At 41.7% G+C, this 15,462-nt stretch overlaps 2 protein-coding genes and 1 long non-coding RNA gene across 8 annotated transcripts in view; 1 reads left to right on the forward strand and 2 right to left on the reverse strand.

Moving 5' to 3' along the window:
- Positions 1-1,965, reverse strand: part of LOC120735596 (synapsin-3-like) — a 124,780-nt gene extending 122,815 nt beyond the window's left edge. The window contains exons 1-3 of the mRNA XM_040035037.1: positions 1,715-1,965; positions 815-911; positions 419-667 (exon numbers count right to left, since the gene is read on the reverse strand). The gene's annotated coding sequence lies outside the window, so the exon portion shown is untranslated. The remainder of the gene's footprint in view (positions 1-418; positions 668-814; positions 912-1,714) is intronic.
- A 5,246-nt stretch (positions 1,966-7,211) lies between these two features.
- The window catches only part of si:ch73-252i11.1 (uncharacterized protein LOC553517 homolog), a 69,071-nt gene continuing 60,820 nt past the window's right edge, over positions 7,212-15,462 (reverse strand). For 5 of the 6 annotated variants that reach the window (XM_040034999.1, XM_040035003.1, XM_040035002.1 and 2 more), the window contains 6 exons: positions 14,146-14,266; positions 13,949-14,045; positions 12,004-12,079; positions 10,616-10,746; positions 10,226-10,377; positions 7,212-10,033 (listed from right to left, as the gene is read on the reverse strand). In XM_040034999.1, the coding sequence (XP_039890933.1) occupies positions 9,345-10,033; positions 10,226-10,377; positions 10,616-10,746; positions 12,004-12,079; positions 13,949-14,045; positions 14,146-14,266 (1,266 nt within the window). In that variant the 3' untranslated portion in view covers positions 7,212-9,344. The remainder of the gene's footprint in view (positions 10,034-10,225; positions 10,378-10,615; positions 10,747-12,003; positions 12,080-13,948; positions 14,046-14,145; positions 14,267-15,462) is intronic. The other variant, XM_040035004.1, reaches the window with a different exon arrangement.
- Positions 9,702-15,462, forward strand: part of LOC120735576 — a 52,426-nt gene continuing 46,665 nt past the window's right edge. The window contains exon 1 of the long non-coding RNA XR_005696305.1: positions 9,702-9,777. This is a non-coding gene — a long non-coding RNA (uncharacterized LOC120735576). The remainder of the gene's footprint in view (positions 9,778-15,462) is intronic.

Below are 15,462 nucleotides of genomic sequence, written 5' to 3' on the forward strand. Positions count from 1 at the left end.
TAATGTAGCCTGACATCTGCCTTAACACAGCACTAGACTGGCCACCCCCTGGTCACAGTCATGACATGGATAGCCCCACCTCCCCTCCCTTACAGCGGAGTGACTGGACTGTAGGCTGCAGAGACACGGCTGAGGGAATCCCTGCACAGATCCATATCACACGAGCTGCCAATTCAAATGAGTCTGACACAGCAAAACGCTGCGCTCGTGTAGCCAAAACACATTTTTTCCATCGGAGCGATAATAATCAATAAAACATGATTAATGCCCAGGAAAAAAAAATAAGCTTCATTGTGTGAAGCAGCAGCTGTTCTCTCCTAACAGAACGAACCCGCAGCAGGAAGCACAAACACCCCGACAAAGGCTGGGAACAGAAACGTGGGCATGATGCTGAGAACCAGAAAGCGCAAACACGCACAATTTACCTGAGCGGCAATTGTCAGTTATCAGCAAGTGTCGGGCGATGACCCTTCGTCTTCTTCTACTGATGCTGCTGCCTCTTCTTCTTTTGCGCTCAGGTCCGCGGTCCTCCTCAGCCTCCCAGCCAAGTCCCCCCCCTCACTCTCTTTCTCTCACTCTCTCTCCACAATGCATGCTGGGAACGTGAGGGTGTAGCGTATTCATTACCGCAGTCGGTCCTGTAAGCTCATTGGTCGGATAATTATTTCTTAAAATGAAATGGAAAAATAAATTAAAGAAAATTATATTTAAAAAAAATTTCTCGTGTGTTTAATTCAAATATCCCTTTAAATATTTTTTGATTTTTTTTTTTAAATGAATCATGAAATGCTTATTTAATGTAGAAAATATGAACCTGCTGATCCATGTATTCAGTTTGCTGTATTTGTTGATCTCTTAAAGCTTGTTATAACAAAGGATGTCAGCGCACATAGAGAATGTGCAAAGGGACACTTTGACAAAGAGAATCACCATGGTTACGGTGACAGTCTGCAAAAATCTTAAATTGTCTAATATTTCATTGCTAAACTTACGTGAAATAATGCAACACACACAGAGACACACACACAGACACAAAGTGCAACATTTGCCCCCGAAATGTAATGTAGCGCTATGACACTGCAGATTTTGATATCGATCAGATGCCAAGTAAATTCAGTATTTCTGATACCGATACCAGTACTGATAATTTTACCCTATAAAAGGCATCTTATCTAGGGGAGAGCAGTGTGTATGAATCATGAATTCTGAACACATTTGAATGAACGCTAAATCACTTTTACATCTTTTTTACTTTCCACAATAATTTTGAAACTGGGTTTTTCTGAGACCTGCAATCTAAATGCGCCCGTCTTTAAAGGACTTAAAGGACTTATGCTATAAATATAATAGACATGAAAGTCAGCACTAAAAGGTTCAGACTATGTTCAGTGGGCTACAAACTGAATGTGGCGGAGGTGTGGTCCCGGGTGCGGCTGCAGGGGAGGAGTGGTGCAGTGAGCTCAACGGGGCGGTGCTGGAGATGCCGGGGAGAACAGCTGATGGCGATTTGGACTGATGGTGGTTTCCTTCCCTTTTTATAGTGAGACGGAGAGGAGCGGGGGAGAGGGAGATCAGCTGGGACCGACAGCTGTCAGACCGTGCTCAGCCATAACCCAGGGAAAACTTTAAATAAATGTGGAATCTGGTGATAAAGACCTGTGTGTAGTGCATTTCACACTGAACTTGGAAGATAGAAACAAAGTACTGATCTTACTGCGGTGGTATTAATCCAAGAGAGGCACTTATGACAGTAAGTTCACTGCACTGAGATTGCTTCCACAGTCACCAGATATAAATCCAATTGAGCACCATTGAGATGTGGTGGAACAGTAGATTCAAATTACAGATGTCGAGCTGACAAATCTGCTGCAACTGTGAACTGTCATGTAAACATGGACTAAAATCTCTGAGGAATGATTCCAGCACCTCACTGAATCTGCACACAAAGAATTAAGGCGCTCAACATGCCACAACCAAAGTCTACAGCACAGGTGTCCAACTCCAGGCCTCGAGGGCCGGTGTCCTGCATGTTTAAGATGTGTCCTTGATCCATCACAGCTGATTTAAATGGCTACATTACCTCCTCAACATGTCCTGAAGCTCTCCAGAGGCCTGGCAATGAACTAATCATTTGATTCAGGTGTGTTGACCCAGGGTGAGATCTAAAACCTCTCGGACACCTGCCCTTGAGGCCTGGAGTTGGACACCTCTGGTCTACAGGTATGTACGCTGCCCACAAGTGACCAATAAAACATCTACTAATGCTTCGATGATAGGTAGCCTCCCAACATACCACCACTTACCATCATCACAACAAAATATAAATGAAGAAACCAGTGGGAAGATATTGGTGATGCTGATATCAGCAGTAGTAAATATTTGATGACAGCAACAAAAAAAAAGAGGGATTAAAAGCGGACCGCCTGGCTTTCACTGATGTAACAGACAGTAATAACGTCACTGATGATTTTTAATAGCCGCCTGTCTGCAGACACGATGCCCAGTTTGTTTCACTGGGGTCAAAACAGAAGAAGCTGATGCAATAAGAGTAGGTTTCATCAGTTTGTTATGCAGCATGCTTGCCTCATAATGACTCTGCGCTCTCTTCAATGAGCACGCCAGCAGCATCACGGGCACAGAGCTGGATTAAGAAAACTTTTAATGAATTCAGGGGTAAGAGTGTGAATGAATGTACAAATCCCAGGATTGTTTTGGAGCTAATTACACTCTAATTAAAAGCAGTGGTCCATCTCCCAGCCCTCCGGATGCAAACGCAGTCACAAACGTTGCAATGGGATCTAATTAACGCCACTTTTTTATGTTGCACTGCAGTAAAGCTCTCAGCACGAGCTGTTGATGGTTGTTTACAGATGTACACATGAATCAGCTTTTGTATGTATATTTTATGCTGCTTTGTTTCGATTTTAAGCCTGTTTGACTTTTTTTTTTTTATCCATTAGTAGTATCAGTGACAGTTTATGATCCAGCCTGCTCTTGGCCATAAATCCATTGCTGCCCTGGCTCAGTTTTCCATCAGTGAAACAGCTGTTGCAGACAAGAAGAGAGAAGGAGGCTGCATCCCCAAAGTGCAGTGCAAATGCTGTCATCAGCTCACAGCAGGACACATCTGTACAGCAGCTGAACACAAATACAAACTGACATGACGGCGCAGCATCAGAAGATTGAAGTCTCTGTCTCACAGCAGCGGCACTGTTAGTGCAGTTTTTGCTGCTTTGGGTTGTTCTTGTTGGGGGGGGGGGGGGGGGGGCTTGGGGGTTCAGATTAGATGTATAATGAAACTGTGGATTCTGGAAAATGACCAAGTGAGTTGTTTAATACAGTTACAATCACATTTTGGGGTTAAGAGACCTCCAGCAGACGTGCAAATGAGTAAAATGTGCATATAGTGGAACCACAGACTGTATATAAATCATGGATGTAGCTGCTGTGACGTCGTTCACTGGTGTTGTTTTAGATATAAAGTCAACCTGGGGGAACTCCAGGCCTCGAGGGCCGGAGTCCTGCAGGTTTTAGATGTGTCCTTGATCCAACACAGCTGATTTAAGTGGCTAAATGACCTCCTCAACATGTCTTGAGGTTCTCCAGAGGCCTGGTGATGAACTAATCATTTGATTCAGGTGTGTTGACCCAGGGTGAGATCTAAAACCTGCAGGACACCGGCGCTCGAGGCCTGGAGTTGGTCACCCCTGCTGTAGAGGAACAACTACTGAACTATGCAAAGACTGAATGCTGATTGGTATAAAAGATAGCTTAAACAGGAAAGGGCAAAGAAGGACACCTGAGTAGCACTGCGTTCATTGTTTTCAATCCTCAGACTCACTTTCTTTAAGTTTTATTTCTTTTCGTGGAAACTATGAAAAGGCTTTAAAATGATATGCATTTACTGCAATAAATTAATTAACAAGGATGTCTACAGGGGTTTGCTATAGACTGTATATAAAAGATGGCTATAACATTTTTTTATTTTTTTTTAAAGAAATGCCTTGAACCTGCATTCTCTCTAATAGCCAGGAGGGGGTGACATATAGTGACTTCTATTACAAAATGAATTCCATCTGCAAAGACATCTTTAGTAAATATTTTACACACTTAATGCATTTTGAAAAATTGCAACGAATTTCTGGATTTCACGGATCCAAACTTACTGTGTAACCTATATACACGCCAAACATGTTGCTTTTTTTTGAAAAATTCATCCTCAAAAAATGCACTATGATAAAAAACAGGAAGTTGACAGCGATCACGAGCTGGTCCTCATGTTCAGAGAAATGGAAGAAACGGAAATTCTAGGTTCATCCAATTCTCACAAGAAGGCATGCATAGAGACAAATTTCATGGTTTGATCCAAGGAAGGTGTAGCTGTAAAGCTGTATCACGACTACTTTTTGCACCAAATTTGTCAAGTGAAATTACGCGGTCAGTATGAACGGCTGCGTTATGAATAGGTGAGTCCCAAAAATATTTTAAACGTTTGAAATATTTGCATTTTACACCTCAGGTATGTAAAGGCCTTTACGCTCCAAATGAAAAGCAAAGCAGATTATTTTTTAGAGCTACAATGTAAAATGCGGCTCTCACTCTTTTTCTAAGAAAAGAAATCTATAATTGATGCAGGAGGCCAGGAAGCTGCTGCTGGCCTTGTACCACTCCACAGTGGAGACTCTCCTACTGCCTGGATGTTTGGTATGCAGGGGCCACAATGATAACAGGAAGGCTGCGCAGAGGGTAATTAACACTGGCCAAAAAATAACTGGCTGCCCTCTGTGACCCCTGGAGGCCATCGCCAGATCCTCCTGTCTGAGGAGAACAAGGGCCATCACAGGTGACCCCCACCCACCACCCGTTTGACTCGCTGCCCACTGGTAGCGTCTCGGGTCAATCAGGTCCCACACCTCCAGACCATCAACCCTCAGGCCACTCACATATGGACTCTATTCTCAGACCAAGTCCTCAGCACGACTTCCAAGCCCTTTTCAAGTTGTTCTCTAATGTGTGCCTTTCTCTTAAGCACCATTTGTAGAGGAAACAGTTATAGATGTGTTGTTTAAATCCGCTGAGCACCAAAATAGTAATGCAACACATCTTCTCTCCAGCATCCTTATTGGTTTTCTTTAGGAAATGACAACATCACAGAAAGTGAAAACATAACTGCAGACCTGAGTATTGCCACCATCTGAGAATTATGCAGAATTGTAGGAAGACCACATTTCCCACTGCTCAGTTGCTTCTTGTGCTTCACCCTAAAGGGCAGAATGACATCATCAGGTACATCATCAGGGGTCTTGTGGGATAAGTAGATACGTTGTCTTTTTTGTTTTTGTTTTGTTTTTTATTAATTATCGCACCTAAATGAAGCCAGAAAAGCTTTGAGGGATCTAAGTGCTTTGACCTTAATGCCAGTATTACCTTGCATTCACTACCGATGGCTAGCTATATTAATTTTGCATGAGAGCATGATAATCATTTCCTAATTAGCACTGACCACCAAGTAGAGCTGAGCTGAGGGGGAATTGTCATTATTTTTTAGATATTTGTTAATAAATCAAAGAGTTCTTTTAAAAAAAATCTATAAAAAGATGCTTTCTAAAATCTCAAACATAAATTACTTAGACGACTTTTGAACCCCTTACATTACTTACTTACATTACACTGTTGCACCACAAAGATGTCTGAAGTCTTGCTACATAAAGCATCTTTAACAACATAGAAATATACTATGTAACTTTAAATATATCTGTATATCGACACCATTACCAGTCAGCTGATCCACAGGTGCCTTATTCATCTACTGAGGCTGCACATGCATGGATCTGCTGCCTGCACCTTCAATTTAAGTTTAAGCAGCTATTATACTCCACAAAAACTTCTGCCATCAGCCAGAAATAAAGATCTGACTCGCTTTCATAGCCCCCCCCCCCACCCCTGTGGTTTTTGCCATAGCATTCTTCCATCAGCTGGAGCTAAACCACTGTGACTCAGCAGAAACATAAACATCTCACACGCCGGGAGGGCCGCGTGCAAACAAAGCAGAAAGGAGTCATATTTAATTCATAAGCCAGTGCATTGCAGGAAAGACCAGATTGTCTGATACGGCGAAGCCTGGAAGGTCCTGGCAGCTGACTCTGGAGGTCCAGGAAATGACAGCCAGGGCCAGGACTGCAGCCGCCACGAAGCACACGTCAGACAGGAAGGGGCCCCACTCAAGCTGGTTAATGTCAGTGGATATTTACTGTCGCTGGGTGGGCTTTCTGCATCCTGCAGGACACAGCTGCATTTCCCATAGGACAGCTCTATCTTAATGGGCAGCAGAGGCATAATGAAGCACGGGTGGTGGATAAATGGATGCAGCAGAAGTGGCAGCCAAATTTATTTTCGCCCTGGGAATTGGGTCTTTGTAATCTAATGTGGAGGCTGAGCTCTTTGTCTTTTTCTTTGTCCCCCATCACCACAGGTGGTTGATGGGGGACTTGATATCATTAATGCAAACAGGCTGAAATAATGTAGATTTATTTGGAAATGAAACAGGACCACATACATTAAAAATAAATATATATGGAAACACAATGCATTTGGTTTGATAACGCCTTGGTGGCTTTATCAGTTTGTTTGTGCACCTGCCTCCCTATTTTAACCCCGCCTCCTCAACAGGTACTTGTGCTAAAAGGGGCGGGCTAAAGGAAAAAAGAAGTGGGCAGAAAATCTAAAATATGAAGATAAAGCATAGACTGTATATGTAAGATGGACAGCATAATGCCATTTGTCAGCATTATGCTTTGCAACTTGGAAGCACAGAGAGGAACGTTTTAAATGTCACCATGATGTGGATGTGTCAGCTGTGAGATGGATATGACATGTAATAGAATCAGTCTTCTTAATGGCCACCAGAGGGCGACACTTAAACTTGAAAACAATCATTCTGCTGTTTACAAGTTTAAAGAGGAAACTGCACTTAAATGCCTTGCTCTCTCAGCTCAGTAAACCCCTTTCCTGATGCTTTTTTGGGGGGTTTCTGTCGACAATTGTCTGCCCAACGGCTCATTAGCAAGTGAGCATATTTATCTCTGCATTTCAAAATCACATCTGCCTTGTTGTGAATTCCACTTCCACAAAGCTAATTCCCAGGAGTGAGGCCTAATCAGAATCAGTGTGACACCGTTTTCGATCTTTAACCGAGGCCGATTACTTTTTTCCTTTTTCTTTCATTAAGATCACAGAAGACCTGGATTTAATAGCTTTGTAATTGTGCAAAAAAGTCTGTTTCCACCATTCGTTGCTACAGTGGAAACATCCAAACATGCCCATATTCACTCTGCAGTTTATAGGAAACATAACAGAAGGCAGTTGCTAGTGCATGTACGCTGATAGGAGGGGGGTGCTACAGCGGGGTTACTTTACAGGCCTAATGTTTTGTGTCAGATGAAGCACCGGCAGCCATATTGATCATTTTTCATGCCCTGCCTCATTTCACTAAGAGCCCCAAAATGACTGCTGGTGGCATTTTTTATGTCAGTTATGAGACACGCAGAAAAAAAAAGACAGAGAACGAACTGCAGCTCTGACAGCAACAAACAAACACACACACTCTAATGTGCTGCAACATACTTTACTTTAATAATTGTGAAAACAGTGATTATTCATGTTGAGCAGGTGAAATGATCAATAATCACACCCTAAACAAATCACCCACCATGCACATTACAAGCCTTTCATTTACATTTTATCAATAAAATAATCAATATAGCCTGTTTTTTTACCTTCTAGTGGTTGGTAAAAGATTAAGTCACATTTTTTTTTCCATTTTAATCATAAATTATTTTCAAATCACTTGAAAGATTAAAGAGAAATCCCAAGGAGCATTAACCAATCACGGTTAAGCAGGCTTTGTGCAGGACCCTACAGAGATATCGCCAAAATGCAATATCCAAACAATCGTTAATCTTCTTACAGGAAGATTTATTTAAAAAAAAAAAAAAAAAAAAAAAAAAAAAAAAAAAAAACCCTTATAGACAAATGGAACGAGCAGGCCACGCTTGGATATCGCCCCAAAACACTCGCCATCACTCGGAAACAGTGAGGTTGCAGTGGCTGATTCTCAACCAGTTATATTTTTTTAATGTTCACTGAAAGACGCAAATCCAGTTAGTGAACAACATTTATGGGGGGGCGTTTGTTTATGATAGGACAGTAAAGGAGGGAGAAGGCGTGCAAATGGTGTGGGGTCAAATTTGAGCCCGGCCCTCTGCAACAGCCTTATGTTATATGGATCACCTGCTCTGTGAGCACTGAGATATACTGGCATCCAGTCACTAGAGCAATATTTAAAGTGACTCAAGGTAGCTTTGTACTCCTGAGTTTGTCACTCGTAGTTGTAAACAACATTAAACATTTTTTCTTTCAGGTTTTTCCAAACACGGAGCAGTGACTATCACACGCCGCCGCTGTTTGTTTCCGTGTTCCCAGAAGTTGGGCCCAGCTTCCTGCTGACATCACAAAGGTCGTCTAAAGCAGCAAAGCTATCATCAGGCACCAACGCGCAGTCCGTCATGTGTCTTGACTAAGTTGTTACGAGAATTCGTGACACTAATGGCCTAATCTGACACAGTGTTTTTCATCATTACGTGATACAGTACGATGCGTTCGTATGGTAACCACTAAATGTGGATGACGTATAAAACTTCCTGAGATAATCACGAGGAAAGCACTCAGGTGTTTCTTCTGATACGGCTCGCACGCCGCTGCCGTTTATTTTTTATTTTCTGTAAAAAAGTTAGTGTAGTTTCTTTAAACAACACCTCAACAATTGTGATTGTGCCAACATGCCGCATGTTTACGTGCATCTTCAATTTGCACATAAAAACAAAGTGCGTGGAAATGCTGGCAATTTGTAGAAAATCATTTTACATTTGTTCGAGGTGGAAAAATTCAAGCATCAAAACAACAACAAAAAGAAATTATGAAGTGTAACGGGAAAATGTAACATTTCTGAAGCTTTCTTCTGCACTGCCTCTCGCTTACCTATTCAGCAAACCAAAGTCTCATCATTCAAAGTCATGTGAAGCTGCTTTAATAGCAGCTGACTGAGAAGTGAGTTAATCCTAAACTGGTTATCTGTTCATTATAAACAGCAGCTAATAAATCACATATTCTAATCTTCTGGAATTCATTAATATCTGTGGCTTCATTTGTTTTCTTCTCAGTTGCTCCAATTAACACTTTTAGAGCTCAAGATCCGCCATTGCTGTCTGTTTTTATGCTATTATTATTATTATTATTATTATTATTATTATTGCAAAACACCACCAACCCCCTTTACACCACTGATGTTAAGCAATGACACAAGAATCGGATGATTTCTTTGGGGGTGCTGAGGGAGATGGAGGGACGTGTGTGGGCTGGTTAACTGTTCTGATGTTTGAGTACGAGGTAGTGTATTGGTACCCAGAAGACGCCGAGCTAGATGGGTACCCAGAAGACGCCGAGCTAGATGGGTACCCAGAAGACGCAGAGCTAGATGGGTACCCAGAAGACGCAGAGCTAGATGGGTACCCAGAAGACGCAGAGCTAGATGGGTACCCAGAAAACACAGAGCTGGATTGGTGGGGCGAAGAGGTTGTGTTAGGTGAGTAAAAAGAAGCGGAGGTACTGGCTTTATATCCAGAGGAGATCGTGCTAGGTTGGTAAGCCGATATGGTAGCTGGCTTTGGTGCTGCCACTGGCTTTGGTGCTGGTGCTGATGCACCACCACTGTACATCAGTGTGGTCTTGTACTTTATCAGGTACTCGGGGTAGATCTGGTGCTTCTCAAACACCACATATATAGAGGGGTTCATTACATCGTCAACACAGCTGTCATAGAAGTTTATGTCCCCTCCGTCCTTCGAAGGCGGTCGGCGATAGTCAGAGGACCCTTTGGTGAAGTCTCCCACCAGCACCCGTGAGATGAACATGTCTCTGACGTCAGTGTCACCGGTGTAGTTGTGGGAGTATCTGGCATCACGGGCAAAGTAACTACCTGTGTTTAGACATCAAAAGAGACCATTGTGATTATCAGGCAAAAACACAAGCATCGTTCCTCACAACCACAGCTGACAAAAATGTCTGTTTGGTGAGTTTGGAGCTTCTGTTTTTTAAATGTATGGTTTATGAAAACATGCTTTTTTTTTTTATCAATAACTGTTTCAGCTTGAACATTTCTTCCAATCACCTTTGCCAAAAGCCGTTCCATTAAGTCCGCAGATTCTCCAGTCAAAGTTGTGGTGGCAGATGGTGTCAACAAATTTGGAGTGAGTGCCATGAAAAAGCTTTTTCTCAGTCACATTTCCCCCTTTGTTTTTGGTCTTCATCTGATTCTTTTGCCTTGAAATAGAAGACATACAAATATCTTACATCAGTCTGGTTTGTTTGTATGTCGTGATAGTGTGCACGCTGACCCTGGACTGTGTACACAAACAGTAACACAGCCTCTGGCTCTGAGGAGTGACACCAGTGCAGGAATTTAAATCTGTATTCTTTCAAATCACCAGCAGGGGGCAGAAAATGGATAAAAGAAGTCAGAGTTTACTGAAGTCTGTGGACCGCAGAAGACAATACGTACCATTGAAAGACTTCCCAAAGAGCTTTGTTCTGAATCCTCTCAATTTTGACAATATCAAAGCCTTTCATGGTTTTACAGAAATGAGTTTCCACCGTCTTAAATTCATCTGAAGTGCGCTGGACGGAGATTCGCTGTAAGAAAACAAAAAAATATTGCAATCTTTCGACACGAGCATTTCCCTTCACCATTTAGTTAGACATGAAGCTAAAGAATTCATACTGAGTACAAATATAAATTCTATAATGTTATTTTTAAACAAGGCCAGCAACAGTGTTAAAAAAGGCATTTTAGTCCTAAGAACAACAACCTGATGGCAGAGTCGGACTGCACGGAGAAACACAGAAATGGAAACTCTGAATTCAACGATAGGAAATATATTTCTAAGCTTAGCTTTTTTTTGTCTTTTTGTTTTTTACTTTTTTTCCCAAATATGTTCTTAGACAAAATTATTTGGGAAAATCTTTTGCTTACTGTAGAAATTCCACTTGAAGTGTCATCTGCACAGGAAGCAATGTGGGAACCAGTGACTGAATAAAGTAAATGGTTTTTATCTTAAATCAACAATACAATACAAGACCCGGTGAATACAGCCAGGTCCCAAGTTAAACTCTCCAAATCTCTGAGACAGCCAATGAGAACGTGAATGGGAAGGAAGGATAATGTTTACTGATATATGACAGGGTGGTAAATACATCAGAGGGTGACCAGTTTCAGAATACATAGAGAGCTCAGTATTCAGGAACTGTACCGAGGAAAGTTCTTAGACAGTGAAAGCCCACACGGAGAGGACTACAGTAATTAATGGTAAATGGCCTGTATTTGTATAGTGCTTTACTCAGTCCCTATGGACCCCAAAGCGCTTCACACACACATTCACACACTGACAAGCTACATTGTAGCCACAGCTGCCCTGGGGCGCCCAAAGACACAACGACCGAGACTGTCGGAGCCAGGGATCGAACCGGCAACCTTCGAACCGACGAACTACCAACTCTTGAGCCACGATCGCCCAATAAAGTCTGTGAGAATGTAAACTCCCAGGGTTTAATGGATAACTGGAACTTCCAGTATTCAGGCTAGTCTGTTTTTATTTTATGTCGTTCGGTTGTCTTATTTAATCCTTTTTCTCTCTTTTTTTGTTATTTTGTATTGTTTAATATAGTGTTGTATTTTAAAAAAAACTGATTGCTTTCACCTTTTGCTAGAAAATTACACTGCATAACATTGAGTTGTACATCTACATTACTATGTTTGGAATATGTTCACACACACACACACACACACACACACACACACACACACACACACACACACACAAAAATGTCTAAACTTGAGTGTGAGCTCAAACAGCAGAGACATAAAGGTAATATTTTATGGTTTCACAATACCGAATATCCTGTTTCGGGGATCTGTGTCTTGTCCCAGTTGTCTGGTATTGGAGCAGATGCTTTAACCACAGGCCGTCTGCAGAGACAGAGGGTTAGGATGACTTTAAATACACAAGGTTTGGGTGTAATACGTCTGAAAACATAAGTAACACAAATGCCATTAAAAGTTTCTTCGATATACAGACACCTTCACTTTTTACATATGTTTTAAGATTTCATTTTAAATCAACAAAACATTTTTCCCATCACATGCCATAATGGCAAGAGCTCATGTTTGTCATTTTTAGGGGTGTTTTTGTTTGTTTTTCAATTTTTTTTATAATTGCTAAATAAAAAAAAGAACAAATAGGACCCACTGCTGAGATGATCTGGATACGGTTAAGAAAGACGCACACCTGAGCATGTAATAACCCCCACAGTTCATACTAATATTAGAAAACAAACCAACTATGAAATCTTAGGAACTCTTTCTTAACATCCAGGGCGACAGGCCTCACCAGGTCTAGATCAGGGAACGGGTCTAGAATCATATCTCTGTGTCACTGTTTTATCAATTATGTCTTTATGGTAGAAAGAAGCTTGAAAGAAGCCACTTTGAGTAAAGAGCACCAGATAGCTCCCTCGGCACACAGCTCTCACAACATGACGTGATGTCACGGTGTTGGCAGCATCATGCTCTGTGCTGCTTCAGGCAGCAGAGACGGGCAGGCAAATGCTGAGTTAGATCAAAATAAAGGTTCACATTTCTGCACAGCAATGAGCTGCATCATAGGCGTTGCTGCTGGTTACAGAAAGTCTGTCCTTCAGTGGTCCAGAGTTAAACTCCAATACAGTATAATGTGCATCAACAGACCTGAAACAACCAAGTCTGACAGGACCTGCCATGAAGACCAGAATAAACCAAACAAATCCAAGAGTGTAGAAGCCAGACTCACAGCTGTACTACTACAAAATCGGTTTGGGATTTTTTTTAATGAAATTTGTGGAAATTTAAAAAAAAAAAAAAAAACAAACAACTTACGTTTAGCAAGCTCTGACTGGAGCATTTTTAATGTCTAGTGCTTGCCTGTTTTTTGACATTCTTGCTACTGAATGGACAAACATGGTGAATTTGCTTCACTCTAATCTTAAGGCCCTGGCAACACTAGTATGTTGGCACGTATGGTAAACCAAACCCAAACAAGCACTGTCTTCATGCGGCCTTCCCTCAGCTGGAAGCTCGAAGGCCAAAGCTGGAACATCAAATTCTCCCGAATTCTTCCTCAAGGTCGCCTGCAGCGACTTGGGGATTGTTGACTTTTGCTTAAAACTAGGTGAAAGCGCACTCTCTCTCTCTTTGGATACAGGAAACACACACGCACACATACACATGTACTCAGACACAGATATACACACACACACCTCGCCCTCCAAACGCCTTCGACGCTTACACCTGATGCGGTCAGGCAGGTCTCTGTCCACCGCCAGCTTTCAGCTGCAGGACCAGATGACTGTTGTCTACATTGGCTCTCTCCATTACCCCATACCATCCCCCCACCCCCCGATCCCTGTCGCAAGTCACGTGTTTTTTATGTTGTAAGTTGTGAGGATTCATGTGCTTCATTGTGCTGAGGGTTTTTTCCTTTCTGTTCTCAAACTGCTCTCCCATCTGGGCGGAGTTCTTTTTTTCCTCCTCTTCCCTCCTGTATTGCATCATTTATCTCTCTGTATGTACAATCAGAAGGCGTCCTGTTTCACTGCATGTACGTGTAACATTGCTAATGACAATTAAACGTCTCGATCAAGTGTTGAACAGGAATCATGTTAGATTCTGGCAGACACACTGGTCTCTACAGACTGGTTGGTAACAAGTTATCAAGTCTATCAGACTCATTTAAAACACTACATGTAAACCAAAGTGAAGGCATCTTAAAGCTTTCTTGGGGCTGTTTTTGGGATGACGTACCTGACTTTCTTTGTTAGGACATCTGCAGCAGAGACAAACAGTGGCCGTCTGCACACACACCTTTTGGTGCCATAGCGTTTATTTGACTGTATCATGTCTGAGGGGGAAGTTTAAAGTTAAATGATAATGAGAAACTCAGTTTTACATTTTAACATGCAGAAATCAGTCAACACAGAGTTTCTATATTCTTTGTTTACCCTGGAAACTGAGTGAATACGACTGGGAGCCAGCAGTGAACTCCACCACGTCTTTGTCATTGGCCAGGAACTTCTCCTCCAGCTTTGTGCTGTTGATGTCTGCTGCTTTATGTCCACTAGTCTGCAAAGCAAGAAAGGTGACTGTGTTTTTAACCTGAAAACAAACCTGCATCGGCATAAGAGCAATGAACGATTGGTAAGAGAAATTAATTTATAATATTTAATAAATATCCCAAGATAGCGACTGTCAAATTAGCTTGGCTGAAAACCATTGAGGCCGTTTGAAAGTCTGACGTTCTTTCCAGTAGAGTTACCCTAACAGACTTTAACTTTACTTATTTATTTTTTAAACTCAACAGTCCAGTATGAGCATGCTCAGTTCACATGATCAACTGAGCACAGCTGGTACATGTAGCCGTTTACTTCAGCTGCTAATTTCTCCTCAGAGATACCAGAGCTGTATGCACAGACTGTGGCAGCCTCGATTTACAGCCATAATAGATGAGATTAAAACTTTAATCATGAGCTGTAATTCCAGCAGCTTAAACAACAGAATACAGAGAGGATAAAAAAAAAAAAAAGAAAAATATAGTTGTGATTGCAGCAGAAGCAAAGCAGTGACCTCCAAAATGGTCAGTGAAATAGAGGTTCAGTGACTATTTGTAGCTCAGATCAGCTCCGCTAGCTTTTCTTGCTGAGGCATGCTGTCAGTGTGGATGTCTTCAATAAAACTCTGGAGCAGCTATTTTTTCCACGTTTGTTCACTTGTTCACAATCTGTTGAGAAGTGTTTCACAATTATACCAGTCCTATGACGTGGCATTACCCAGAGCAAAGACTTTAACCTTTGATTAGATTAGAAAATCAGATAGTTTACGCTTTAATAACAGCCTCTGATGTAATAAATCTATTGAGGCAGTATGACTTTAAAGACATTTTAACAGAGAGTGACAACAGAGAACTGACTTCGAAGCTGATATACTGAACGTGTTAGCAAACAGTTACACATTTACATAGTCAAAAACCCCAGTGGATGACACTAAGGTGCTTGTGTGCACCTTTTATGTAAAGGTCCTACATGCTCAGTGCTCCATTATTTTTGCAGTCTAGCACCTAGATATGGTTCTGAGTATTATAGAATTGGTTTTTAAGAATTTGTTATCATTGAAAATGCTGCATGTGTCTCATAGAATCACTCCTGACGAGAGCTAAAGCTAAAGCTAAAACAAACACAAGCTGAAAAGCACTGAAATGCTTTGTGGAGATCACCTGCAGGGGGAAAACACCCTGTAGGGTCATAGTTCGAGGGACTTTTTTC

This window comes from Simochromis diagramma, unplaced genomic scaffold (genome assembly GCF_900408965.1).
Source record: "Simochromis diagramma unplaced genomic scaffold, fSimDia1.1 OVJJ01000816.1, whole genome shotgun sequence".
Classification (NCBI taxonomy): Eukaryota; Metazoa; Chordata; class Actinopteri; order Cichliformes; family Cichlidae; genus Simochromis; species Simochromis diagramma.